General features: G+C 41.0%; 1 protein-coding gene across 4 annotated transcripts in view; it reads left to right on the forward strand.

Moving 5' to 3' along the window:
- Ankrd12 (ankyrin repeat domain 12) overlaps window positions 1-26,243 on the forward strand; it is a 103,978-nt gene that overhangs the window by 17,050 nt on the left and 60,685 nt on the right. For 3 of the 4 annotated variants that reach the window (XM_021185702.3, XM_085832765.1, XM_029471306.2), the window contains exons 2-5: window positions 8,016-8,153; window positions 11,064-11,211; window positions 17,760-17,828; window positions 22,539-22,685. In XM_021185702.3, coding sequence (XP_021041361.1) covers window positions 8,067-8,153; window positions 11,064-11,211; window positions 17,760-17,828; window positions 22,539-22,685 — 451 coding nt within the window. In that variant the 5' untranslated portion in view covers window positions 8,016-8,066. The remainder of the gene's footprint in view (window positions 1-8,015; window positions 8,154-11,063; window positions 11,212-17,759; window positions 17,829-22,538; window positions 22,686-26,243) is intronic. The other variant, XM_021185699.3, reaches the window with a different exon arrangement.

Genomic DNA, 26,243 nt, shown 5'->3' on the forward strand with positions numbered 1-26,243 from the left:
GACCCTGTGCTCAGTCCAATGGATGGTTATGAGCATCCACTTCTGTATTTGTCCAGGCACTGGCACAACTTCACAGGAGACAACTATATCAGGCTCCTATCAGCAAACTCTTGTTGGCATCCAAAATAGTGTCTGGGTTTGGTGGTTGTTTATGGGATGGATCCCCAGGTGGGGCAGTCTCTGGCTAGTCCTTCCTTCAGTCTCTGCTCCACATGTTGTCTCTGTAACTCCTTCCATGGGTGTTTTGTTCCCTATTCTAAGAAGGAACAAAGTAGGCCGGGCATGGTGGTGCATGCCTTTAATCCCAGCACTCGGGAGGCAGAGGCAGGCGGATTTCTGAGTTCGAGGCCAGCCTGGTCTACAGAGTGAGTGCCAGGACAGCCAGGGCTACACAGAGAAACCCTGTCTCGAAAACAGAACAAAACAAAACAAAACCAAAAAAAAAAAAGAAGGAACGAAGTATCCACGCTTTGATCTTCCTTTTTCTTCAGTTTCATGAATTGTATCTTGGGTATTCCGGGCTTCTGGGCTTGAGTGCATATCATGTGTGTTCTTTTGTGATTGGGTTACCTCACTCAGGATGATATCCTCCAGATCCATCCATTTGCCCAAGAATTTCATAAATTCATTGTTTTTAATAGCTGAGTAGTACTCCATTGTGTAAATGTATCACATTTTCTGTATCCATTCCTCTGTTGAGGGACATCTGGGTTCTTTCCAGCTTCTGGCTATTATAAATAAGGCTGCTATGAACATAGTGCAGTGTGTGTACCACACTTTCTGTATCCATTCCTCTGTTGAGGGACATCTGGGTTCTTTCCAGCTTCTGGCTATTATAAATAAGGCTGCTATGAACATAGTGGAGAATGTGTCCTTATTACAAGTTGGAGCATCTTTTGGGTATATGCTCAGGAGTGGTATAGCTGGGTCCTCAGGAGTACTATGTCCAATTTTCTGAGGAACCACCAAACTGATTTCCCAAGTCGTTGTACCAGCTTGCAATTCCACTAGCAATGGAGAATTGGTCCTCTTTCTCCACATCCTCTCCAACATGTGTTGTCATCTGAGGTTTTGATCTAGTGGAATCCAGCGCAAGGGGAGGGCCCAAGGCTTGACACTATTACTGAGGCTATGGAGCTCTCACAAAAAGGGACCTATCATGACTGCCCTCCGAAAAGACCCAACAAGCAGCATAAAGAGTCAGATGCAGATGTTTGCACCCAACCAATGGACAGGAGCAGCTGACCCCTGTTGTTGAATTAGGGAAGCTGAAAGAAGCCGAGGAGAAGGGCAATCCTGCAGGAGGACCAGCAGTGTCAATTAATCTGGACCCCCGAGATCTCTCAAACACTGGACCACCAACCAGACAGCATACACCAGCTGATATGAAGCCTCCAACACACATACAGTAGAGGACTTCTGGGTCTATGTTCATTCAGAGATGATGCACTTAACCCTCATGAGACTGGAGGCCCCAGGGTGTTTAGAGGTCAGGTGCAGTGCGGGGTGGGAGCACTCCCATCCACGTGGAGACCGGGTGGGGAGGGGAGGGGAGGAGGTGTGGGATATGGAGCCATCGGAGTGTGGATGGGGGAATGGAATATGGAGTGTAAAAAATAAATTAAAAATAAAAAAGTCTCAAAAAAGAAAGAAAAGAAAGGTGGCTGTAACACCTGGCCTCTGATCTTTCTAGGAGACGCACTCTCAGGGCGAACTTCCTGTCCCTTTGGGCCTTCCAGCCTTTGCTTTTCTGCAGTGATCTCTGAGCTTTAGGTATAGAATTTGTGCAGTCTTAGCAGTTGAGACTGGTATCATACAGTCTCTTGTTCTACGTTTTGATTGGTTGTGTTTTCTGTAGTGGTCCTTGTCTGTTTCAAACATAAGCTGCTTTGCTGAGGGATGAGAACTTCATTTATGAATTGGCTATAAGGCTAAACATTTAGATTATAGCTAGCTATCATGCTGTTTAGTAAAGTGGTGGGTATACTCCAAGATCCATGACTCCAGCAGCTCTGGGTAGTTGGCTAGGTTTTCAGTACCAGATATGGTTTCCCTCTTGTTGAGGAGTCCCTACATCCAAGTAGAAAGCTGGTGGTTTCAAACCAAGGTATGCATGTCACTACTGCACCCCCATAGTTATCACACCATGCTGGTCCATGTGGTGCAGAGGCATCATAGTGGGGTAGGAATAATAATTGCCTCCCTCCCTTGCCATGGCACCTTCTAGTACCATGAGAAGCAGTCCTCAGGGACAAGGCTTCCTCAGATCACATCCAGCTGAGGTCCCCTGGGTCCTGTGTCTAAGCAGTGTGATATTTTTCAGCAAAAGGAACTTACCTCCAAAGGGTAGATGGCAATGTTTCCAATGAAACTATATATGTGTACATAGAGTTTATCTTTAATTGTATATGTTTTTGTCAGTGTGGAGACATGCACATGAGTATTGGTCCCCACGGAGGCCAGAGGCATTGGAACTGGAGTTTTACATGGTTTTGAGTGGCCTGACATGGATGGATACTGGAAACCAAACTTGGGTTCCCTAGAAGCATGGTGTGTGCTCTTAACCACTGGGCCTCTTCTCTGGCCTCTTGTTTGATTATTTCTACTAATAGATTAAATGCAGTGAATAAATGCTAATTGCTTCTTTAAGTAATTTTAATTCATTTTTAAAACTTTGTTACTGGAACCTGAAGTGCAGCTGTCACCGAGCCTACTTGTTTTGCTCACTCCCTGTACTCTGGTAATTATACTTTTATCTTTTTTGTTGACTGACTGTTCCTCTACTGATGGTTTTCTTTGCTGTGCAGGTTTTAATATTATGCAATCTCATTTATCATCTAGTTATTACTTGCAATATTGTCCTCAGAAAGATCTTGTGTGCCGTTATCTTTTTGTGTTTTTTTTTTTTTTAGACAAAGTCACTTTGCGGTCTCGGCTGGACTGGAACTTGCTTGTGTAGCCCACGCTGGCCTTTCAGAGATCCCTGCCTACCTCGTCTTCCTGACTGTTGCTAGGATTAAGGGATGCACCACTGCCTGGCCAGTACCTCTATGTTGATGTTTTTGCTCTTACAGTTTCAAGTCTTACATGAGGTCTTCAGCTCGTCTTGAACTGGTGTATGTAGGATGACATTCTGAGGACCATTTGTTGAAGAAGCTGTTTGTTTTTGTCACATAATACCAGTGTGTCTTTTTGACATCTTTGTTGGAAACTGATTGGCTGTATGGCTTGGGTTTGTTCATCTTCTGTTCCATAGTGTACATGCTTGGCTTTGTGCCTTACAGTATGCACTTACTGTTTATACACATGCAGCTGGTATGTGTGAGGTCAGCAAATGTGGTATGTCCAGCACTTCTCCGTCATTGCTCTTGCTGCTTAAGGCTGATAGATTGGCTATTCAGTGTCCTTCTGCTAGTTCCTTTAGGACTTTTTTGGATTTTGTCAAAAGCTTTTTCTGTATCTACCCATGTGGTTTCTGTCCTTAAATCTATGTGATGTATTAACATTACTGATTTTTGTATGTTGCATTTGGATCTCTGGATGTTCACTTTATCATTGTGAATGCTGGTTTTTTTTCTTCTAAGTTGTTGACACTGCAGAAATGGGTACTGGTTTAAAACTTGTTGCTCTTTTAGATGATCCAGGCTCCGTTTCTAGCACTCATATTCTATCTAGCTCACAACCAACCCAAACTTCAGTTCAGGGGATTTGACTCCCTCTTCTGACCTCAGCAGGCACCAGTCATGTACGTGGTATACAGCCTTACGTGCAGGCAAAATACTCATGTAAATCTAAAAAAAAAGTGTGTGTGTCTCTCTATGTGTGTGTACACAAGTGTTCATGAGCAACGCACATTTTGAGGAAGACTAACATTTTTTTTCTTGGTTTTTAATTCTTTTTTGAAGATTTATTTTATGTATGTGAGTACACTGTTGCTGTTCTCTTCTAGAGAAAGTTCTGAGGGCTGCAGAGAGATGTATATTATATAGTCTTGGGGTAAATTGATTTATTCAGTGACCCACGGTGGAAGTCAGAAGACAGCGTTTAGGGAAGTCACTTACTTCCTATCTCCAAACTCAGGTTAGCATGCTTATACCAGGCCAAGGGGGAAACGTTCTGTAGACATCTCAAATCCATTGGTTTCCGACCTAATTTAATCCAAACGTTTCTTTTGCTTATTTCTTTTCTGGGATGACCTGATAATTATTTCAAGCAATGTGTTGAAGTCAGCTACTGTTACTGTGCGGGGTCAATCTGATTTTATAATATATCTGATTAATAAAATGCTGGCTTGTGTCTTGTAGTATTTGTTTTATGGATTGGGTGCACTTGTGTTTGGTGGCATATATGCTTAGAATTGTAATGTCCTTGTTGTCAATGCAGAAAACACAGCTCTTACCTTAAAGGGAATAAGGTATAGTTTTATTCTGGAGCCATTTTGATTGACCATGACCCAGGAACACAGGTTTAGGGTACCCCGGCTAGCCCAGAGCCTGGGCCTGTGGCCTCTTCCCAGCACTGCAGTCTTTGTCAGTCTTTGCCAACAGTTTCTTTCCAGGAATTGATGGATTGTTCATTAATCAGTGTAAAGCGACCTTTTTGTTTGTTGTTTGTTTGTTTTTCAAGACAGGGTTTCTCTGTGTAGCCCTGGCTGTCCTGGAACTCACTCTGTAGAGCAGGCTGGCCTCAAATTAAAAAATCTGCCTGCCTCCGCCTCCCAAGTGCTGGGATTAAAGGTGTGCGCCACCACTACCTGGCATAAAGTGACCTTCTTTATTTCTTGCTATTAGCTCTGGTTTGAAGTCTGTATTTGTCACATTAGAATAGTGGCATCTCTGTTTTATAGCTCCATTCACTTGGAATACCCTTTCCATCTTTCATGTAAGGTAGCGCACTCCTTTCCTAGTGAGACATGTTTCTTAAAAGCAACAAATTAGGAAGAGTTTGTCTTTAACCCATCCTTCTAGTCTGTTGTTTTAGGATTTTTATTGCTGGAGTGGAACACTGAGCAAAAAGCAAGTTGAGGAGGGAAGGGTTAATTTTGCTTGCACTTCCAGATCAGAATCTATCATTGGAGGAAGTCAGGATAGGAACTCAAGCAAGCAGGAACCTGGAGGCAGGAGCTGATGCAGAGGCCATGGAGTGTGCTGCTTATTGGCTTGCTTCCCTTGGCTTACTCAGCTTGCTTTCTTACAGAACCCAGAGAAGGCACCACCCACCATGGGTGGGGCCTGCCCCCATTGATCACTAATTGAGAAAATGCCTGACAGCTGGATCTCATGGAGGCATTTTCTCAACTGATGACTCCAACTTGTGTCAAGTTGACATACAAAGCCAACCAGTACACCTGTCATTTGACTGAGAGATTGAGACCATGAACTAAATCTTTTATTTTGTTGCCTATTAGATTTGTTTAATTTGAAAATTGTTTTATTGTGTATATGTATATGGGTTTGTGCACTCATACCACACAGTGCACATGAGGTAGTCAGAGAATAACTTTTGGGAGTTGTTTCTGTCTACCCTGTGGGTTCTGTGAATCAAACTCAGGATGCTACTAGGCAGCAAGCACCTTCATCCTCTGGCCTAGGCGGCCAGCTCTGGTTTCTTATTTAACCTTGTTAGCATTTCTCAGTCATTCTTTTTCTGCCTTTTATTGGGTTATTTGTGTATCTTAAACTATTCATTATATAATGTGCTTTTTATATATCTCTTTGTATAGTTTGCTGGTTATTCTAGTGGCTATGATTTATATTAAATTTTTATGTATTAAACATTTAATATTTTTGGAATGTATTGTGATTTTCCTTATGTCTTTGCTAATTTTTTCTAAGTAAAGGTCTTTTAAGATAATATGTAAACTTGTCTAACACACATTCCTTTAATATAACAACAATGGCCAGGAATTGTTTTTCAAAAAACATTCATGATACTTTTTTTTTTTTTTTAAGCCACACCTCTTTTTTTTTTTTTTAAGATTTATTTATTTATTACATGTAAGTACACTGTAGCTGTCTTCACACACTCCAGAAGAGGGCGCCAGATCTAGTTACGGATGGTTGTGAGCCACCATGTGGTTGCTGGGATTTGAACTCTGGACCTTCGGAAGAGCAGTCGGGTGCTCTTACCCACTGAGCCATCTCACCAGCCCCCACGATACTTCTTTAGGTCACTAATAACTTGACTTGATTCCATCTACAAAAGAGATGGTGTTTTGTTTACATAGCCTCGCTATGTTGATGTCTGTTATTTTTCTGTGACTTGTGATTGTAACTCTGTAAGCATTACTGATAGCCAGCTCTGAGGAAAGTCTTGGCTTTGAATGCTTCTATTTATATAATAGTACCTAAGCAGTTGAATGGTCTCAAGACCCACTCTGATTCTTACGTGTGATGCTGAAAAACCCATGGAGAGTTTATTTCCTTCAACTTGTTTTTATCTTCTATAAAAGGAAAGATTTGAACCATGAACTAATTGTTTTTCTTTGTTGTTGTTGTTTTGGTTTGCTGTGGTTGAGTTGTAGAACCTAATATATGCTAGGCAGAGGCTGTAACTACATCCCCAGCCACTTTTACTGGCATTAAAAAAACCACACCCTCATTTTTGTGTGTATGTATGTGCACGCTTGCATGTGAGCGGGTGGCCAGTGGTGTGTTTGTGTACATGTTTGTATGTGTGTATCGCAGCATACATGTAGAGTCACAAGGGCAGCTTGTGGAGTAGTTCTCTCTGCCACATATGGGTTCCAGGGTTTGAGCTCCTGGGTTCTAGGGTTTGTCAGGCTTGGCTGTATGTGCTTGGACCTGCTGAGCCATTCACCCATCCCTAGTGGCATTTTGTTTGTTTGTTTGTTTATTTGTTTAAATACTCCACTTTATCTAGTATGCTTTTAATATCTGTTTTTATACTATAGTTTGTATGATGGTTACCTTTACTGATTGTAATTTACACTGGGCTAGGAACCAATTATATTTTAATTGGATCTATACAGATCCATTTACTATATTTTTGTTATATTTCAATTCATTGAAGGTATTTTTACCCCTTTACCCCTTATCAAAACCAAATAAAATTTCAAACACCAATAGGACAGACAATTTGGAGAGTTTAGCATACTGCTAATACTACCCGTGTTTGGCGTTTTGAGTTCACGTTGGCACTGGAATGGCAGGTGACTTAAAACTTACTGGAAATGGACTGCATAAGAGTGTTTGAAAGTAAGCTCGCTCGTCAGAAATGGATTCTCAGTCTGTGTGTAATGCTCTTCTTGGCCAGGAAGGTTAGTCTAGGTCAGTGCTGTACAATGGTGCCTTCCCAGGAGAATATAAATGTATACCCATATTGTTTCATGTAATGGCTACTGCATTTTTGTCTAATTTTTGTTTATTTAAATAGCTTCATGTGGCCATTAGATAATCAGTGAACGAAGCAGTTTAGCCTCACAGCTTCCGCTTTTGTATGTGAAACTTGCTGAGAATTTTTGCTGCATCTCTCAAGTCCAAGTGTGTTATAAGCATAAGCTTCTGAGAGGCCCTTGTTAAACGTAGCTTGCAGAGTAGGAGAGGAGGAGAACTGTGGGTAAAGTGATTGTTGTAGCCCAGCATAAATTAGCCAGAGCAAATAGCTTGCTAAAGTCACAAGCTAAGAGTGCAGGGAAGGAAGGACACATGGCAAGGGTTGAGTCTGAGGAGAGACCTGTTTGAAGCTCCCACCTCTGGATCCATGCTGGAGAGAGGACCCTTTGCTCTCCTCTGCTGCTGCTGTGGATCTGTAGAAAGCTGTAGACAATAGTAGTCGTTAGATGGAGGGACTGAAGTCAGTCTTTTTCCATTGACAAGCTGAGTAGACTTACATAAGAGAACTTTAATAAAAACATAGATTGATAAGTGAAAACATAGATTGTCTTTTCTGGAAAAAAATTATAGAAATCAAGAAACTGATTGTATTAATTGTGGCATATAAACATATTGTATTGTATGCATATACAAATAATGCTTGTATATCTGTTCTTACAGATCCAGGATGAGAAGACTGTTAAAAGAAGCAGCTAGCTGAACAGCTATAAAATGCCCAAATCTGGGTTCACAAAACCAGTTCAGAGTGAAAATTCTGACAGTGACAGCAGTATGGTGGAGAGACCATATGGAAGAAAGGTACCGCACACAAAAGACTCCTAACATCATAAAAGTGTAACATAGATGTCAGATGTGTGTGTAAATGCACATGTGAGTGCAGGTGCCCTCAGAGTCTAGGAACAGCAGTCCTAGATCTTCTAGAGCTGAAGGCACAGACAGTTACAAGCCAAACCCAGATCTTCTGCCCAAGTAGTGCCTGCTCTTAACAGCTAAGTAGAGGGTTTCTAATAATGGACTCTGTCTACCTTTGCATTGTCTGGGTAAATTATGTTTTGTTAATTTGTTTAAAAAAATACTTGAATTTTTTATTCATGTGAATGTATGCATGTTTGTGTATGTATGGAAGTGTCCTTGGAGGCCAGAAAAGGGTGTTAGATAGCCTGGAGCTGGAATTACAAGCTGCCATGTGTGAATTTAAAACTTAGACTAGGGTCCTCTGGAAGAACTGTAGTCATGCTTGTAACTGCTGAGCTGTCTGCCTCTCCAGCCCCAGAATGCTTTGTTTTGTTTTGTTTTTCAAGACAGGGTTTCTCTGCAGCCCTGTCTATCCTAGAACTGGCTCTGTAGATCAGAGCCTAGAACTCTGAGATCTGCCTACCTCTGCCTCCCAAGGGCTAGAATCAAAAGCAAACACCACCATGCCCAGCCAGAAGGATTTTATTTTTTTAAAGATTTATTTATTTTATGTTTATGAGTACACTGTCACTGCCTTCAGACACACCAGAAGAGGGCATCGGATCCCATTACAGATGGTTGTGAGCCACCATGTGGTTGCTGGGAATTGAACTCAGGATCCCTGGAAGAGCAGGCAGTGCACTGAACCATCTCTCCAGTCTGCAGTCAGTGCACTTAACTGCTGAGCCATCTTTCTAGCTCCCCTCCCCACCCCCTGCAGAATGTTATTTTCTGATGATATTAAATTTGATTTGAAAAATTTAAGATTTTTTTATTTTCTCCATCTACAATTTTCTGTCTTGGGCTTTTTAAATATCAGATTTATTTTAGACCTGTAAAATGGGTTGGGTAGATCTTCGTTTTATTTTTGTTGTTATATTGTTTGTATAGAACAGGAAATACCTGTTCCTTGAATTTTCTTGTGAAGATATCATGTGATGGGTGCCATCTTTTCTTTTGTTGTTGTTTTAGAACATTTCTCAGTGTGCATGTTTGTCACTGTGTGTAGAGGTCAGAGGACAACTTGTGGATCATTTCTCTCCTACATATCCATGTCACATATGGGTCATCAGCCTCAGTGACAACACTGTCACCTGCTGAGACAAATCCTGACTATATATTACTGTCTTGTGTGGTCAAGGTAGATGCAAGCTTTCTCTCTGCCTCATTCTACTTTGTTGTTGCATTGTTGTGAGACAGGCTTTCTGTGTTGTGTGTAGCACTGGCTGTCTTAGAGCACTGTGGACCAGGCCAGCCCTGAACTCTGATGTCCAGGCCACTTGCCTCTGCCTCCTGAGTGCTAGGATTAGAGGTGCTTGCCACTGTACTCAGCTTCATTGCCCAGTTTTTAGTGATGTGTGTTTCTAGGAAAATTGTATATTATTCTAGGCTTTAAAGTTTTTGATTAGAAATAATAGTCTTTTTTTTTTATATTTAAGCTCAGTTCCAATGATTATTGCTTTTTTTTCTCTCTGACTCTCTGGTTCCTCTCCCCCCTTTCCCTTCCCTTTATCTCCCCTCCCCCCTCCTTTATGTGTTTATTCATTGTAATATGTCTAGTTATATTTAGATAGATGATTTTGTTATATTCAAGATACTATAGTATTATTTAAGTTTTTCTGTTATTGAGCAAAAGTGGAAGCATGTGCAGTAGTTTGGAAAAAGATGTTACAATTAGGCCAGATGTGGTAGCTAACACCTGTCATCAAAGTACTTGGGAGGCTGCAGTAAAAGGTAGACTGTGAGTTTGGGGCCAGCCTGGGCTACATAGTGAAGCCTTGCCTTACCAAAAAACAAAAACAAAACAACAACAACAACAAAAAACAACAGAGGGTTGAGGGATATCTTATTCAGGATTTCTATTTCTGTGATGAAACATCTTGACAAAAACAGCCTGGGGAGGGAAAGGGTGTCTTTCACTCACAGGTCTATATTACAGTTTACCATCAAAATCTCACAGGGCAGGAACTGATGCAGAGGCCATCGAGGGATGCTGCTTACTGGCTTGCTCCTTGTGACTATAAGGAAGCATGCTCAACTTGCTTTTTTACAGAACTCAGTACCACCAGATTTCACCACCCATGATGGGCTGGACATTCCCACATCAATCATTAAGAAAATGTCCAGGCTGGAGAGATGGCTCAGCAGTTAAGAGCACTTACTGTTCTTCCAAAAGTCCTGAGTTCAATTCCCAGCAACCACATGGTAGCTCATAACCATCCGATACCCTCTTCAGGTGTTTCTGAAGAAAGCGACAGTGTACTCATATAAATAAAATAAATAAATATTAAGAAAGAAAGAAAAAAGAAAGAAAATGTCCTACAGCCAAGTCTTACCATCACAAACGACATTTAATTGTTGAAGGCTCTGTATTTAACACATTAAATACATTAATGGATTATAATGTACTTTTATATTTTAAAATTCCTTAACAGGGTTTTAAAAAGTCTAAATTTTAAAACAATGTATAGGTGTTTTGTCTTCCTGCATATATCTTCTAAATGTACACATGCAGGCACCACTGTGTGCAGTGCCCAAGTACATCAGAAGAGGACATTGGGTCCTAGAAACAACATAACACACAGTTCTGAGGTATTGTGTGGATGCTGGGACCTGAATCCAGGTGCTCTGCAAGAGGAGCAACTATTCTTGATTTCTAAACCATTGCTCTATTCCAGATAATAAAGAGATTTAAGACACTATACTGTTTAGCTAATATTGATACTACTTTATGTTTGTTTGTTTTTTTATTAGAGTAAAGACAAGATTGCATCTTACAGCAAAACTTCAAAAATTGACCGAGGTGATATGGGCAAGGAAATGAGAGAGAAACCATCCATGAAACGAAAGCTGCCTTTTACAGTCAGCCCATCGAGAAATGAGGAGCGGGACTCAGACACAGGTAGAAGAACTTACCTTCTGATAAACTAACCATATTTATAATGGTGATTTCTTTTTGCTTTTCTGTCTACCCCTCTTTTGGATATTTGGTTCATAGAGAACTACTGTTCAGTTTTATCCTGGTGGCAGAAGTGTATCTGTTTATTATCCAAACTGTGGCTTGTAATATGAGACTAAAAGTAAAAAAAAAAAAAAAAAAAAAAAAAAGAACAATTTTCTTATTCTGAATATTTATTAAAAATCCCTTAGTGCATTTAGAACTTAGTTTTGGGGTTCATTTCAGTAATGAAAATTGCTTAGTAAAACAAGCATTAAAAGAAGATTTTGCTTTTTTGTTACCCTTTGGTCACAGCAAAGAAGTTTAGACATTTTTGATTCACTGATGACATCAAAATATGTAGCATTCTCCCAAATGAGTCTAATGGCTTACTTCATAGTTCTTTTATTCTCAAAACTCTAGCATATCAGGGACTGTCAGATGTGTTCAGGGTGCTAACCACCAAGCCTGTGACCTAGGTTCTGTCACTGGGACCTACATGGTGGAAGGAGAGAACTGACTCTCTAAATGTAGTCCTTTGACTTCCACATATGTGCCATGGGTGTAGGGTGTGGGTCTGAGTCAGTGTTGTGTGCTGTGAAGAGACACCATGACCATAGCAGCTCTTATAAACGAAAGCGTTTAATTGGGGCTGGCAGACATGGTGCTAGAGAAGTAGCTGAGAGTTCTGATCTAGATTCTCGAGCATCAAGAAGAGAGAGTTTGTAATGGGCATTTGAAACCCTCCAGAACCCACCCCTAATGACTCACTTCCTCCAATGAGGACTCACCTCCTAATTCTTTCAAACAGTGCTACTCCCTGTTCAAATTTATGAGCCTCTGGGGCCATTCTCACTCAAACCACTGCAGTGAGCATGGGCACTTTTGGCAGTGTGCGTGTGTGTGTGTGTGTGTGTGTGTGTGTATGTGTGTGTATGTGTATGTGTACCAACATGCACATGTGTACAAGTGTTTGTGCAGGCCAGAGGTCACTGTTAGGTGTCTTCTTCAGTTATTTCCTACTTGAGTTTTCCTTTAAGCTTGAGGGCAGTTGTATTAAATTGCTGTGATCTCAGCAGATGTTGGGAGGAAGGGAGCAGAGGAGTGAGGGGGAGGAAAGTCAGCCTGGAGGTCAGACAAAGGGTGGACAAGCAGCCACGTAGTGGAGGGCTTCATAAACAGTAAGAAGTCCAGAGTACCAGAAAAAGTACACTTACTCTGACCAGCATCTGAAAGAAGAGACAGGGAAAGAAGAAAAGGTTGTACCTTTCTAAGTGTTCACTCAGCTGGACATCCAGGCCTGTCTTTAGCGCCTGAAGGTGTACCTGCTTTCCTGTGCTGCTCCTGACCTCCTGTGGGGTGGTCCCTTAGTCAGCTCAAATGTCTGCCTGGGTGCCTGGCAGGAAGTGTTTCTCTACTGTGCTTTTACTGCTGCTCATGGTTCCCCTCTGCAGAGACAGCCTTGGAATCATTTAAGGATCTGACTCAAAGATCAGAGTCCCCAAACTCAATAATTCCTGCTTTTGGTAAGGAGGTCCTCTAGACAAGTGCTCCTCACTGCTGAGCCCTTCTCCAGTCCTGGCCAAGGGTTTCCTTATTTAATACAACGAGAAGACCAGGCAGTCAGTCCAGAGTTGATACAGCTCAGTTATGTGAGATGGAACTAGGTTCTTTTTCATCTCTCTTTTCTGCCTCCCTTAGCTCATACATGAACTTTGTTCTTAAGGGGGTTTGGGAGTGGAGAGACTTGTACCTTACTAACATTTATTAATGTACTGAACTTGCAAAAGAATATTAAAAGCCAAAAGCTTCATTGGGCTATTCCTGATATAACTGGTACCATGGATATTGGGCAGATAACTTTTATAGTAATTATCACTATTTATATAGTATAATCAACTGATGAAAAATTTTACCTTTAATAGTTATTAAAAATTCATTTATTTATTTTGAGACAGTCTTACGATATAGTTCCGGCCAGCCTGGAATTCTGTCATGTAGACTAGGCTGACCTGGAACTCAGTGATCCATTTTGCCTCTTTCTCCTGGTTGTTGAAATTAAAGGCATAAGCCACCATGCCTGGCAGTATTAAAAAATTCTAATAAATCAACTTCATTCATCCATTATCAGTCATGCAATTACACAACTTTGTTTAGTCCCATGGCATCCAAGGAAAGTTGTAGCACCTGTGTCAAAGTATTGATCAACTTCCTGGAGACTCCTTGTAAGAGTCTGTCTCTTGACATCAGTTGTTTAATTATGAGTAGATTTTGCAGACTCTGCTTTGTTATGCCCTGAATCACTTCTTCATTAAAAGAGAGGGGCACTTGTGATTCTTCATGTTCCTTCTCTGAGATAATCACACCCAGCTAAGAAGCCTTCAGAAGCTCACATACTCCTAAACTAAAACATTTGAAAGGATGTGGGTTTCTTGTTTCTTCTTCCCTTCCCTTCCCTTCCCTTCCCTTCCCTTCCCTTCCCTTCCCTTCCCTTCCCTTCCCTTCCCTCCCCCTCCCCTCCCCTCCCCTCCCCTCCCCTCCCCTCCCCTCCCCTCCCCTCCCCTCCCCTCCCCTCCCCTCCCCTCCCCCTCTTGGCATTGCATATTTTGTTTTGTAAACCTACAGTAGTCTTAGTATTCTATAGAAATAGACTAGTAATGATTGATCATTTCAGTTTGCATGTTTAAGTTGTTATAAATACAACCCTTTAAAAAATGTTCCTCTCCTCTAAGTAAACTTACTTTCTTTGCCACTGTAGTGGTCTCTCTTGGCATTTAAGGCAGTGTGATTCAAGAAAATCTGAGCAGGCACAGCATGGTCCCACAGTTATGGTGGTAGCTGTAGAGTATGTTAAGTTTTGTAAAAGAAGCACCTCTCACCAGGCAGTGGTGGCGCATGCCTTTAATCCCAGCACTTGGGAGGCAGAGGCAGGTGAATTTCTGAGTTCGAGGCCAGCCTGGTCTACAGAGTGAGTTCCAGGACAGCCAGGGCTACACAGAGAAACCAGGTCTCGGAAAAAGAAAAAAGCAGCAGCTGTCAGGCATCCTTAGAAACTCAGCTTTCCTGAGGCTGTGCATGGTGCACAGGTTAATGTGACTCAAACATGTGGACAGAATAACATGTTTTACAAGATAGGTAAACTGTGTGTGTGTGTGTGTGTGTGTGTGTGTGTGTGTGAGTACATATATGACATGAAAGCAGAGGGTAACTGTTTTGGGCAAAGAAAGGGTCTAAACGGAGGAGACCATAATGGGGTGAGAGGAGAGAGATGAAGCATCACATTTTCTCTCACTACAGAATACAGGTTTTAGATACACTCAATCCACGCTTCTGTGACATCAAAGTAGTCGGGGGAGAATCATAGACTCCTGGGGAACAAACAGGGGAGGGACGGGAAGGCCAGGAAGAGACGGTGGAGTGTGGCTATGACCGAAGCATGCCATTCCTTGTACTTGGACAGAACTGCAGTAAAACCCATTGTTTAGGCCACCTCTGGTTGTTCTCCCCTTTAATTCCAACACCCTGGAGGCAGAGCAGAGCCAGGCAGAGCTCAGTGAATTTGAGGCCACCCTAGTCTACACAGTGAGAGACAGTCACAGCAAAACAAAAGCCCCCAAACAAAAAAAAATTACTTTATGTGTGTCCTAGTTAGGGTTTCTTGATGTGGCAAAACACTATGACCAAAAGCAACTTTGGGAGGAAAGGGTTTATTTGGCTTACACTTCTACGTCATAGTTCATCGCTGGAGGAATTCGAGAGGGACCTGGAGGCAGGAGCTGGTGCAGAGGCCATGGAGGGGTGCTGCCTACTGTCTTGCTCCTCGTGGCTAGCTCAGCTTGTTTCCTTATAGAACCCAGAACCACCAGCCCAGGGATGCCCTCCCCCCCACTCCTGCTAAGAAAATCCTACATCCAGATCTTATAGAGGCAGTTTCTGATCCCTCCTTTCTGTTGACTCTAGCATGTATCAAGTTGACACAAAAAAGGTAGCATAGTGTGCTAACAATTTTTTTAATTTAAAAGGTGACAGGGAGAGAGAATTGTTTCACATTATAGTTAAAAGAGCTACATGAAGATAATATATAGCAGGTGCTTTGTAAGTATAATCACCTTGGTGATCATGATTATATTTGCTCGGACCGTTTCTCATGCAGTCCTAGCTGGCTTAAAACTCAAATGCACACCAGACTGACCTCACATTTGTAGTGACCCCAGCTTCTGCTCCCTGTGTACTGGGATTATAAATTTGTGACACCATGCCCTCATTTTAAATAGAGTCATTTTTGAGGGGTTTTTGTTTCATTGTGCTAGAGATTAAACTCGTGGCCTTGCACATGCAAGACTGGCATCTACCACAGAACTATTTTTCAACTTATACTTTTGGTGGTTTTTATTTATTTTCAATTTAATTTTATTATTTTATGTGTATAGGTATCTTGATCGCATTTTTGTCTGTATACCACATTTATACAGTGCCTGCAAAGGCCAGTGTCTTAGTCAGGGTTTCTATTCCTGGACGAACCTCATGACCAAGAAACAAGGTGGGGAGGAGAAGGTTTATTCAGCTTATACCTCCAGACTGCTGTTCATCACTAAAGGATGTCAGGAATGGAACTCAGGAAGCAGGAGCTGATGCAGAGGCCATGGAGGGATATTAGTTACTGGCTTGCTCCGCCTGCTCTCTTCTAGAACCTAAGACTACCAGCCCAGGGATCATTCCACCCATAAGGGGCCTTTCCCCCTTGATCACTAATTGAGAAAATGCCTTACAGCTGGATCTCATGGAGGCATTTTCCCAACTGAAACTCCTTTTTCTGTGATAACTCCAGCTTGTGCCAAGTTGACATACAACATCAGCCGGTACAGCCAGGAAGAGGGTGTTAGATCCCCAGAAATTTGAGTTATGGATGTTTGCAAGCCACCTGATGTCGGTTATTATGGATTAAGTTCTGTCTTTTTTTGATGTTTATTCATAAAAAAAAAAAATTCTAGCCAGATGTTCCTTTAATCCCAGCACTTTGGAGGCTGAGGCAGGTGGACCTTTGCGTTAAGAGGCCAACCTAGTCTGTATAGTGAGTTCCAGAGTTGCGTGGCGAGACCTTGTCTCAAAAATTATTAAATAAACAAATGAAGCCAAATAGTATATAGGATCAGAGCAGTTTGGATACTTCCAAAAGAAGATAAGATAATCAGTTAAACTATTAATACTTAACTTTATTAGTAAATATACTTAAAAGTCCACTTGAGCCATTGTGTTAATCTGTTCAAATGATTTAAACTGCTTTCAATAAGCTTTTCAGGCTGGAGAGATGGCTCAACAGTTAAGAGAACTGACGCTCTTCCAAAGGTCCTGAGTTTAAACCCCAGCAACCACATGGTGGCTCACAACCATCCGTAATGAGATCTGATGCCCTCTTCTGGGGTGTCTGAAGACAGCTACAGTGTACTTACATATAATAAATCTTTTTAAAATTTTTTCACAGTTAAAGTTTTCACATATATTTATTTCATATGTATAGATTATTTTATTTTATTTTATTTTTTGGTTTTGCGAGACAGTGTTTCTCTGTATAGCTCTGGCTGTCCTGGAACTCACTCTGTAGACCAGGCTGGCCTTGAACTCAGAAATCTGCCTGTCTCTGCCTCCCAAGTGCTGGGATTAAAGGCGTGCACCACCACGTCTGGCATATAGGTTATTTTTTTGTGATTGTTTTCTAATTTTTTCAAAACATCTGATAAGTCATATTTAACTAAAGTCATTAATCGTATTTATAATAATGATTCTGAAAAGATACATTATATGTCAATACACCAACAAAGTGACACCCCACCACCACCCACACACATATACACACACAAAAAATAGTAAAAGTGAAAACACCTGCTCTGGGTGTATGATCAGAGTCCTCCGTTGCTGTTACTAATTGTTAGGCAGAGGTCCGTGTTCTGACGCGGTTATAGGATGATGATGTTGGATGATTTCTGGTTTTAGTAGTAAACCCTGCAGTGATCCATATCACTTGGAATGGCACAGTGTACAGACAGTTTGTGGTCTCGGGGACTGACATGCATAGATGCTCTTCTGTGGTGGGAATCATTTTGGCCTTTATAGAAAATATGTTTGATTCAACTTATTTTGGCAAATTCAACTATTTGACAAATAAAAGTTGCCCTTGGCAGGGCAAATTCTAATAAGAACACAGTCTGTTAACATTATTGACAGACTTAAAAATGGCATTTAAAGAACTATAATAATAAGCAATATCATGGTGTAATAGAAACTATATGGCTGCACTTATAAGCTTCAAGGTACTCAGGATATTGAAATATTATATATTGGCCAGACCTGTATTTTAAATGTCTTTTGTTTTTCCCATATAGTGTTTTTGAAGTAAAGCCAGAGACATACCAATGCCTGACTAACTGGTGGTCTATCAGAGATGTTGCTATGTTGAACTCTGCATTTCCCTCCGTGTGCTTTTTCCTTTTCTCCTGTCTCTTTTCATTCTGTAGATTCAGACCCAGGACATACAAGTGAAAATTGGGGGGAGAGACTTATATCTTCTTACAGGACATACTCAGGTAATTAGATCATCAGGTGTTCCTGTTCAGTCAGTGGGTTCTGTCATGTTTATTTGGGTACTGTATTATAAGGAACTTATTTTGAAACCAGTTTATACATATGTTTGCTAAATTAAATAAACTATTATGAATTCACCAACACTGTCAGCTTCTGTTCTGAGTGAGATACCCAGCACACCAGCACATGGTGTCTCTGAACATAGTAGGGCTGTCATAAACTCCACTTGGGTTTGATACAGGAGAGTGTGGGAATCCCAGTCATGTAAGAAGCCATGCAAGGGCTCCTCCCTGCGGCTCTGCGCAATAGATGCCTTCCTGAGAGTGGGGGCCCAAGCCCTTAGTTTGCCTTGTTGTAAAGTCTTCACAAGTACACTCATTTTCATGAAAAGGGTCTTGTTACTTGTCTAGTAATGTTATTTCTTCTTTAGAATACATATTTAAAAATATTATCCATCAAATTCTTTAGTATTTATTGATTTTGCTTCTTGGGTAGAATTTAACTGTAAGTAGATTAAAATATCAGATAGGTCACCTAGACAAACGCCTCTACTGACGTCCATGTTAGAGCTTCTATAGTTGATAATAGCTCTAGTTGTTTGGGACTCAATCACCTCATTAATAAAGAATAAAACTAGTTATTTGGTTTTTAAAAAAAAATATATTATTATATATAAGTACACTGTAGCTGTCTTCAGACACCCCAGAAGAGAGCATCAGATCTCGTTACGGATGGTTGTGAGCCACCATGTGGTTGCTGGGATTTGAACTCAGGACCTTTGGAAGAGCAGTCAGTGTTCTTACCCACTGAACCATCTCTCCAGCCCTAATTATTTGTTTTTGAGATGAGGTCTCACTGAATAACCCTGGTAGCTTAGAACTCCCTGTAGACTCAGCTGACCTCAAACTCACAGAGATCTCTCTGCTTCTGCCTCCTGAGTGCTGGATTTTAAGGTGTGCACCACTGCACTTGGCAGGACTAGTTTGGCTTATTTTGATTGATCTTTTCTCTTTTCTTAAGATTAGTCTTTCTAGCTCTGAGCTTATGTAAGTAAAAATCTTGTACAGTCCCTGGGTATTTCTGCCTAGTTATTAGCATATAATACTTAGCTATAGAGATAGAAAATATACCTTCTGTTTCTAATATCTGGTTTACTTACCTTGTAAATCGTGAGGCTGTCTGGAGTGGTGAACAACTAATTCATCCTTAACACTGTCATTGAAGGGGCAAGCCAGCAGTTCCTGATGACATTGTTTGCTGTGGAATTAGTTTGTCTTTCCAGAAGGAGACTGCTAAGCACTAAGACCAGCCCAAACATGACAAAGTAGTCCGAGGTCGGCCTGAGGTCACCTGAGTTTGACGGCCCCGCCCCCGCCCCCGCCCCAGGACTGTAGCGCACACATTGCGAATGCAGTTGTGTTAATGTGTTCCCTTGCCTCCATTAACTTTGCTGGGAAATATCTTTCCAAGAAAAAGCTCTGTCTCTTCTCTATAGTAACACTCTACGCTTACTTACATGAAAACTGACAGTCTTGAGTGTGCTGTTTAATATACAGGAGAGGGGAAGTACTAACTTTCTGTAATGTAAGATGGGACGCTCTGTGTCTGAAGCTCCAGATGGTAAAGAGTAAAGGAGAGGAAGATTGATTTCATGTAAAAAGCTATTTCTCTTTTTATTTTCATTAGTATTAGGTAGATTTCTCAGATTTTTCCTTAATAATCTCTAAAGAGACTAAGTGGAACTTTAGATTTGTGTTAGACAGTGAAAAGTGATTCTTTTTATTAGTGTCCCTGTTTTAAAGTTTTGGCCCATTAGAACAAATGAGCATGTGTTTTAGTCACTAAGACATAGAGGCCAGGCTGGTATTTCACAGGATAGATCCCACATAATCTTACTGTTTACATTTTACAACATAGGCAGGTGTGCACACTGTAGGCCCCAGCCCTTGACAGATGGAGGTCATAGGAGTGCAGGCTGGAGCTGCTGGCTGTACAGGGAGCCTTGCTAATCCTTCCACAGAGGGCCTGCTCCAAAACAACAACCAAAACCACACAAAACTCAAACTTTGAAATATAGCTGTCTAATACTTAACAATTTTAACAAATAGTCTAATTGTCTCAGGCTTTGCTATTTACACCAGCCATTATTGAGTTAACTTTCTTTTCCTAGTTTATGTAAAATGTAAATTCAGAAAGATGATTCTGGTAATTCAGAAAAACAGTTTATGTTGAATGCAAGGGTAAAAATGGTGTGTGTTTGATCCAACTTGTCCTTTTCTGAAGTAGTTACATATGTATTCATTTGCTAGTCTGTCTTTTCTATAGCCCAGTGTCTTAGTCAGGGTTTCTATTCCTGCATCATGACCCAGAAGCAAGTTGGGGAGGAAAGGGTTTATTCGGCTTACAATTCCACACTGCTGTTCATCACCAAGGAAGTCAGGACTGGAACTCAAACAGGTCAGGAAGCAGGAGCTGATGCAGAGGCCATGGAGGGATGTTCTTTACTGGCTTGCTTCCCCTGGCTTCCTCAGCCTGCTCTCTTATAGAACCAAGACTACCAGCCCAGAGATGGCACCACCCACAAGGGCACCTGCCCCCTTGATCACTAATTGAGAAAATGCCTTACAGTTGGATCTCATGGAGGCATTTCCTCAACTGAAACTCCTTTCTCTGTGATTACTCCAGCCTGTGTCAAGTTGACACAAAACTAGCCAGTACACCCAGGTAGATACACTTTAAAGTATTATTTTTTCTTTTTTTGTGGTGGAAGGAGGTAGCAAGGGTCTCACTGTGTAGCTCTGGCTGGCCTTGAACTCAGAGAAGTCTCCCTGCCTCTGCCTTGGGTGCAGGCCCAGCATGAACTGTCTTTTGACAGTTTGAAAACAGCCTCAGCTACAAAGCAAGGACCTGTGTCAGAACCACAGGAGGAAGTGTGAGTTAGAGTGTGTGTGCTCTTGTGCCGGACTGGACTTCTTCTCCTGGAGACAGTTTCTCAACTCTCTGTTAGTGTTTGGAATACTAAGTAGTTTGCTTCTAGAAGAGAAATATTTAAAAATTGTTACCGGATGGAAAGCCATTAAGAACAACAGTAGTTGTTCCTTTCCTAACATCAGTAATCAAAGATCTACAGGGACTTATTACCAGAAAGAGTCTGTATTAAGAAAAAAAAAGTGTTCTCCAAAGACATCTTTGGGACTGTATAATAATTACATGAAACACTTCGTTATTAATGATAGTATAAAGATGATGAAAATGAAAGAAGACAGTGATGATTTTTTTTTTAAGTAAGTCTTGAAATATTTGGTTTTGTTTGGAAAAATCAGACATTCAAACAATGGAGATGATAGGAGCTCACAGAATGATTTGAATCATTTCTGAGCAACAAAGTTTGAAGTATTACACCCTCATTCTCTGGAGCACTAGGATACCAATTTCTTCTGACTAACTGGAGATGGTACACTGAACCAGTCACTAACTTCTTGTGTCTTTTGATATTGTATTTTAGTTGATTTCTTAAAACTTGTTAGATTTACTTCTATTTAGGTTTTGCTAATTTCAAATTTTACAAATAGTTTTTATAGTTCCTTTTTTGGGTATCTTCTAAACCTGAATTTTAAATTCCAGAAGTATATATCTAAAGTATAAGCAGACCTTTGATTCACTTATACCGGGTGTCTGAATTGATTCAGGTGAATTCCTAAAAGAAGAAGACAAAGTATCTCCTACCTGTACCATCCAGTGCAGACTGAGTTCCCCCAACGCAGATGGGCGTGCTTGCTGAGCTGCTGGGGGCTCGGGACAGCTCAATCTGACTTGGGATGGTTTACTCTTTTAATCTTAGAGAAAGGCTCAGGAGTTTTTTGTATCTTTGCAGGGCATGGTTAACGCCAAGCCACACAGAATCTTTAGTTTGTGCATAGTTAGCTTTGATTGGTATTGTTCCATGTTAAGCTGTCCAGTCGCTGCAGTGCATTGATGGTGGCTTTTCTTCAGTAATTGTTCTGTGTGGTGACTTTTAAGTGCTCAGCCTCTTGCAAAATTGTACAAGTCATTGCTAGAACAAGGGGCATAATGATATGGCTCATTGGTATGTAGTATTAGCAGCAATACTAGATACTGTGTGAAAGAGAAGTTTTAAAGATATAATACAGTTGGCTTCTTGTCACCAGATTCAATTGATCATAGATAAGAATACTCAGGGGAAAAAACCCAACAGAATCTTTTTCTTGTCATTATTCCCTGAACAATGTAGTATAGCAACTGTTTCATAAAATATTTTCTGTTATACGTAATTTATACATAATTCAATGGATATGGGAGGAGACACATAGGTTGTGTACAAATCTTGAATCATTTTTCCTGAGAGACTTGAGCAGTTGCAAGTTTTATTACCCATAGGAAGTCCCAGAAACAGTCCTTAGAGATATCAAGGGGTAGCTGTATCTAGGACTGTTTGAATTGGTAAAGACGTTACACTTGAATAAAGTACATAGTTAAAACTAAAATGTTACGAGTAGTTTTTTTCTGATGGTAGAATCAAGAATATATTTTTCTAGATCTTTCAGAGAAAATACTGCTTATGTAAGTTCAGCAGTTTTGTCTGGCTTCCACTAATAAACACACATTATCTGTGTGCATACCATTTGTCGCAGAGGTTGTCTTGAATACTTACATTTGTCTTAGATTCTTACGTATTTTATTAATCATTGCAGAAAAAGAAGGTCCAGAGAAGAAGAAAACAAAAAAAGAAGCTGGAACTAAGAAGTCCACCCCAGTTAGCATTCTTTTTGGTTATCCACTCTCTGAACGAAAGCAGATGGCACTCCTAATGCAGATGACAGCAAGGGACAACAGCCCAGGTGATTGACATCCACAGCCATTGAGTTACTGTATCTTCTCAGCTGGCCTAGGGTCAGGGTAACCTTGTCTTTAACAGTTCTTTTTTACTAGTTTGAAATTTTATCCTTTATTGTATTTAATCAGCACTATTCATAACATCAATTTTTAATTTTCTTATTGTGTGCGTGACATTTTATTATTGTATCCGAAATTGAATTACAAGGTCTGTAAGAGCAGTTTCCTGGGCGTTAAGTAAGTGCTTGTTAAATAAGACCTGTGATTTGAAATTGAAGTATTTGTAAGTGGGATCCTATGTAAATTTCTTTAAAAATAAAATTAAATAAATTCTTAACTTTTAAGATAAAATTTAAATATTTTTTTAGGAAATTATTTATTTTTATGAGTGTGTGTGTGTGTGTGTATATGTATGCACTCACCTGAGTATGTGTGTGCCTGCCACGTTCATACAGGAGCATGTTGAAATTAGAAGAGGTGTTGGAGTCTCTGGACTTGAGTTACAAACTGTTGGGAGCTGCAGGTGTGGGCTGGGATCTAAACCCAAGTCGTATGCAGGAACAGTCACTGAGCTCTCTCTAGTACTTCTTTATGAAAAGGAAAGATTCTTTGATTATTTTCACTGTCTTTTTGGGTTTTTAACCTCTGCTATTTGAGACCTTGTGCTCTTTAATAAAGGTATTTGAACATTTTTTTTATCTGTGTGTCTGTATATGCACATGCATGAGTATATGTGGTCAGATGTCAACTTGTGGGACTGGTTCCCTCCTTCTGCCATGTAAGACCTGGGATTGAACTTAGATTGTTAGGCTTCGTGGCAAGCACTGTTAGTCCCTGAGATATCTCATTGTTCCAAAATTGTTGTTTGTCACTAACTTGGTAAAGGCTGGGCAAGTGAGAAGCCTGGTGAAGCACTGCATGGTTCTCTGAAGAGGAAAGCCTCTCCTCATCCGCAGTGCCTACCCCACCATAGCCAACCCATCCCTGCTAGTGAGTCTCCACCTATACTGCAGGGGTTTCTGGGCAAAACATACAGATAAGCTTTGTCTTGTCTTGTCCTGTTTTCCCTGTGTGTGCTAAGTGAGATAGTCAGCTGCACCCTCTGGCGTGTTTTTCTTCTTTTGAGATGGGGTCTCATTAAATTCCCCATGCTGAACTTGAACTTCATGGCCTAGCCAGGTCTTTGACTGGGAATTCTCATGCTTCATCAGTCTGCTGAGTGACTCCTATCACAGGTCTCCACCACCACACCAAGCTCAGCATGTGTCTGTTGTTGTTGTTGTTGTTGTTGTTGCTAGAGCATCAGTTTGTTTGTTCAGTATGAATGTGATCATACTGTATTAATCCACATGTGGTTCTTTTTTTCCCCACATATTTTAAAATTAGATATTTTCTTCATTTACATTTCAAATGCTATCCCAAAAGTTCCCTATACCCTCCCCCCGCCCTGCTCCCCTACCCACTCACTCCCACTTCTTGGCCTTGGCATTCCCCTGTACTGGGGCATATAAAGTTTGCAATACCAAGGGGCCTCTCTTCCCAGTGATGGCCGACTAGGCCATCTTCTGCTACATATGCAGCTAGAGACACAAGCTCTGGGGGTACTGGTTAGTTCCACCTATTGGGTTGCAGACCCCTTCAGCTTTTTGGTACTTTCTCTAGCTCCTATATTGGGGGCCATGTGTTCCATCCTATAGATGACTGTGAGCATCCACTACTGTATTTGCCAGGCACTGGCAAAGCCTCACAGGAGACAGCTATATCAGGGTCCCTTCAGCAAAATCTTCCTGGCATATCAATAGTGTCTGGGTTTGGTGGCCGATTATGGGATGGACCTCCGGGTGGGGCAGTCTCTGGATGGTCCATCCTTTCGTCTTAGCTCCAAACTTTGTCTCTGCAACTCCTTCCATGGATATTCTGTATTCTAGGGAGGAATGAAGTATCCACGTGTTGGTCTTCCTTCTTGATTTTCTTGTGTTTTGGAAGTTGTATCTTGGGTATTCTAGGTTTCTGGGCTAATATCCACTTATCAGTGAGTGTATATCAAGTGACTTCTTTTGTGATTGGGTTACCTCACTCAGGATGATATCCTCCAGATACATCCATTTGCCCAAGAATTTCATAAATTCATTGTTTTTAATAGCTGAGTAGTACCCCATTGTGTACTCCAATGTGTACCACATTTTCTGTATCCATTCCTCTGTTGAGGGGCATCTGGGTTCTTTCCAGCTTTTGGCTATTATAAATAAGGCTGCTATGAACATAGTGGAGCATGTGTCCTTACTACCAGTTGGAGCATCTTCTGGGTATATGCCCAGGAGAAGTATTGCTGGATTTAGCGGTAGTACTATGTCCAGTTTTCTGAGGAACTGCCAGACTAATTTCCAGAGTGGTTGTACCAGCTAGCAATCCCACCTACAGTGACAGACAGGTAGATCAATGGAATAGAATTGAAGACCCAGAAATGAACCCACATACCTATGATCACTTGATCTTTGACAAGGGAGCTAAAACCATCCAGTGGAAAAAAGACAGCATTTTCAACAAATGGTGCTAGCACAACTGGTGGTTATCATGTAGAAGAATGAGAATTGATCCATTCTTATCTCCTTGTATAAAGCTCAAGTCTAAGTGGATCAAAGAACTCCACATAAAACCAGAGACACTGAAATTTATAGAGGAGAAAGTGGGGAAAACCCTCGAAGATATGGGCACAGGGGAAAATTCCTAAACAGAATAGCAATGGCCTGTGCTGTAAGATCAAGAGTCGACAAATGGGACCTCATAAAATTGCAAAGCTTCTGTAGGGCAAAAGATATTGTCAATAAGACAAAAAGGCCACCAACAGATTGGGAAAGAATTTTTTACCAATCCTAAATCTGATAGGGGACTAAATATCCAATATATATAAAGAGCTCAAGAAGCTGAACTCCAGAAATTCAAATAACCCCATTAAAAAATGGGGTACAGAGCAAAACAAAGAATTCTCAACTGAGGAATACCAAAGGGCTGAGAAGCACTTGAAAAAATGTTCAACATCCTTAATCATTAGGGAAATGCAAATCAGAACAACCCTGAGTTTTCACCTCACACCAGTCAGAATGGCTAAGATCAAAAATTCAGGTGACAGCAGATGCTGGCGAGGATGTGGAGAAAGAGGAACACTCCTCCATTGCTGGTGGGATTGCAAGCTTGTACAACCACTCTGGAAATCAGTCTGGCGGTTCCTCAGAAAACTGGTCCTTTTCATTTAAGGATAATTAATAGTCAGCTTTCCTGATTAGTAGGTATAGGGCCAGAATGGAAAGCTTATGAAATTACAAACTGTTAGCTGTCATGCATATGTGCTCAGAGATTAGGGCTGATAGCTTTACCCATATTATAGCCCTTTAGTCCATAGAAAGCCAACAAATTCATCATGTTAAAAAGTATGACTATCCTGGTTATAAAATTCACTCCGCACACTTCTTGAGTTCCAGTCTATACCAGGAAGTCTTGTAAGCAGCTGAGATTTGGTGCTGCCATAAGGTGAAGCTCTTCTTTGTGAGGAGGGTATTTTTTAG

This window comes from Mus caroli, unplaced genomic scaffold (assembly GCF_978045245.1).
Source record: "Mus caroli unplaced genomic scaffold, Mus_caroli_1 scaffold_18, whole genome shotgun sequence".
Classification (NCBI taxonomy): domain Eukaryota; kingdom Metazoa; phylum Chordata; class Mammalia; order Rodentia; family Muridae; genus Mus; species Mus caroli.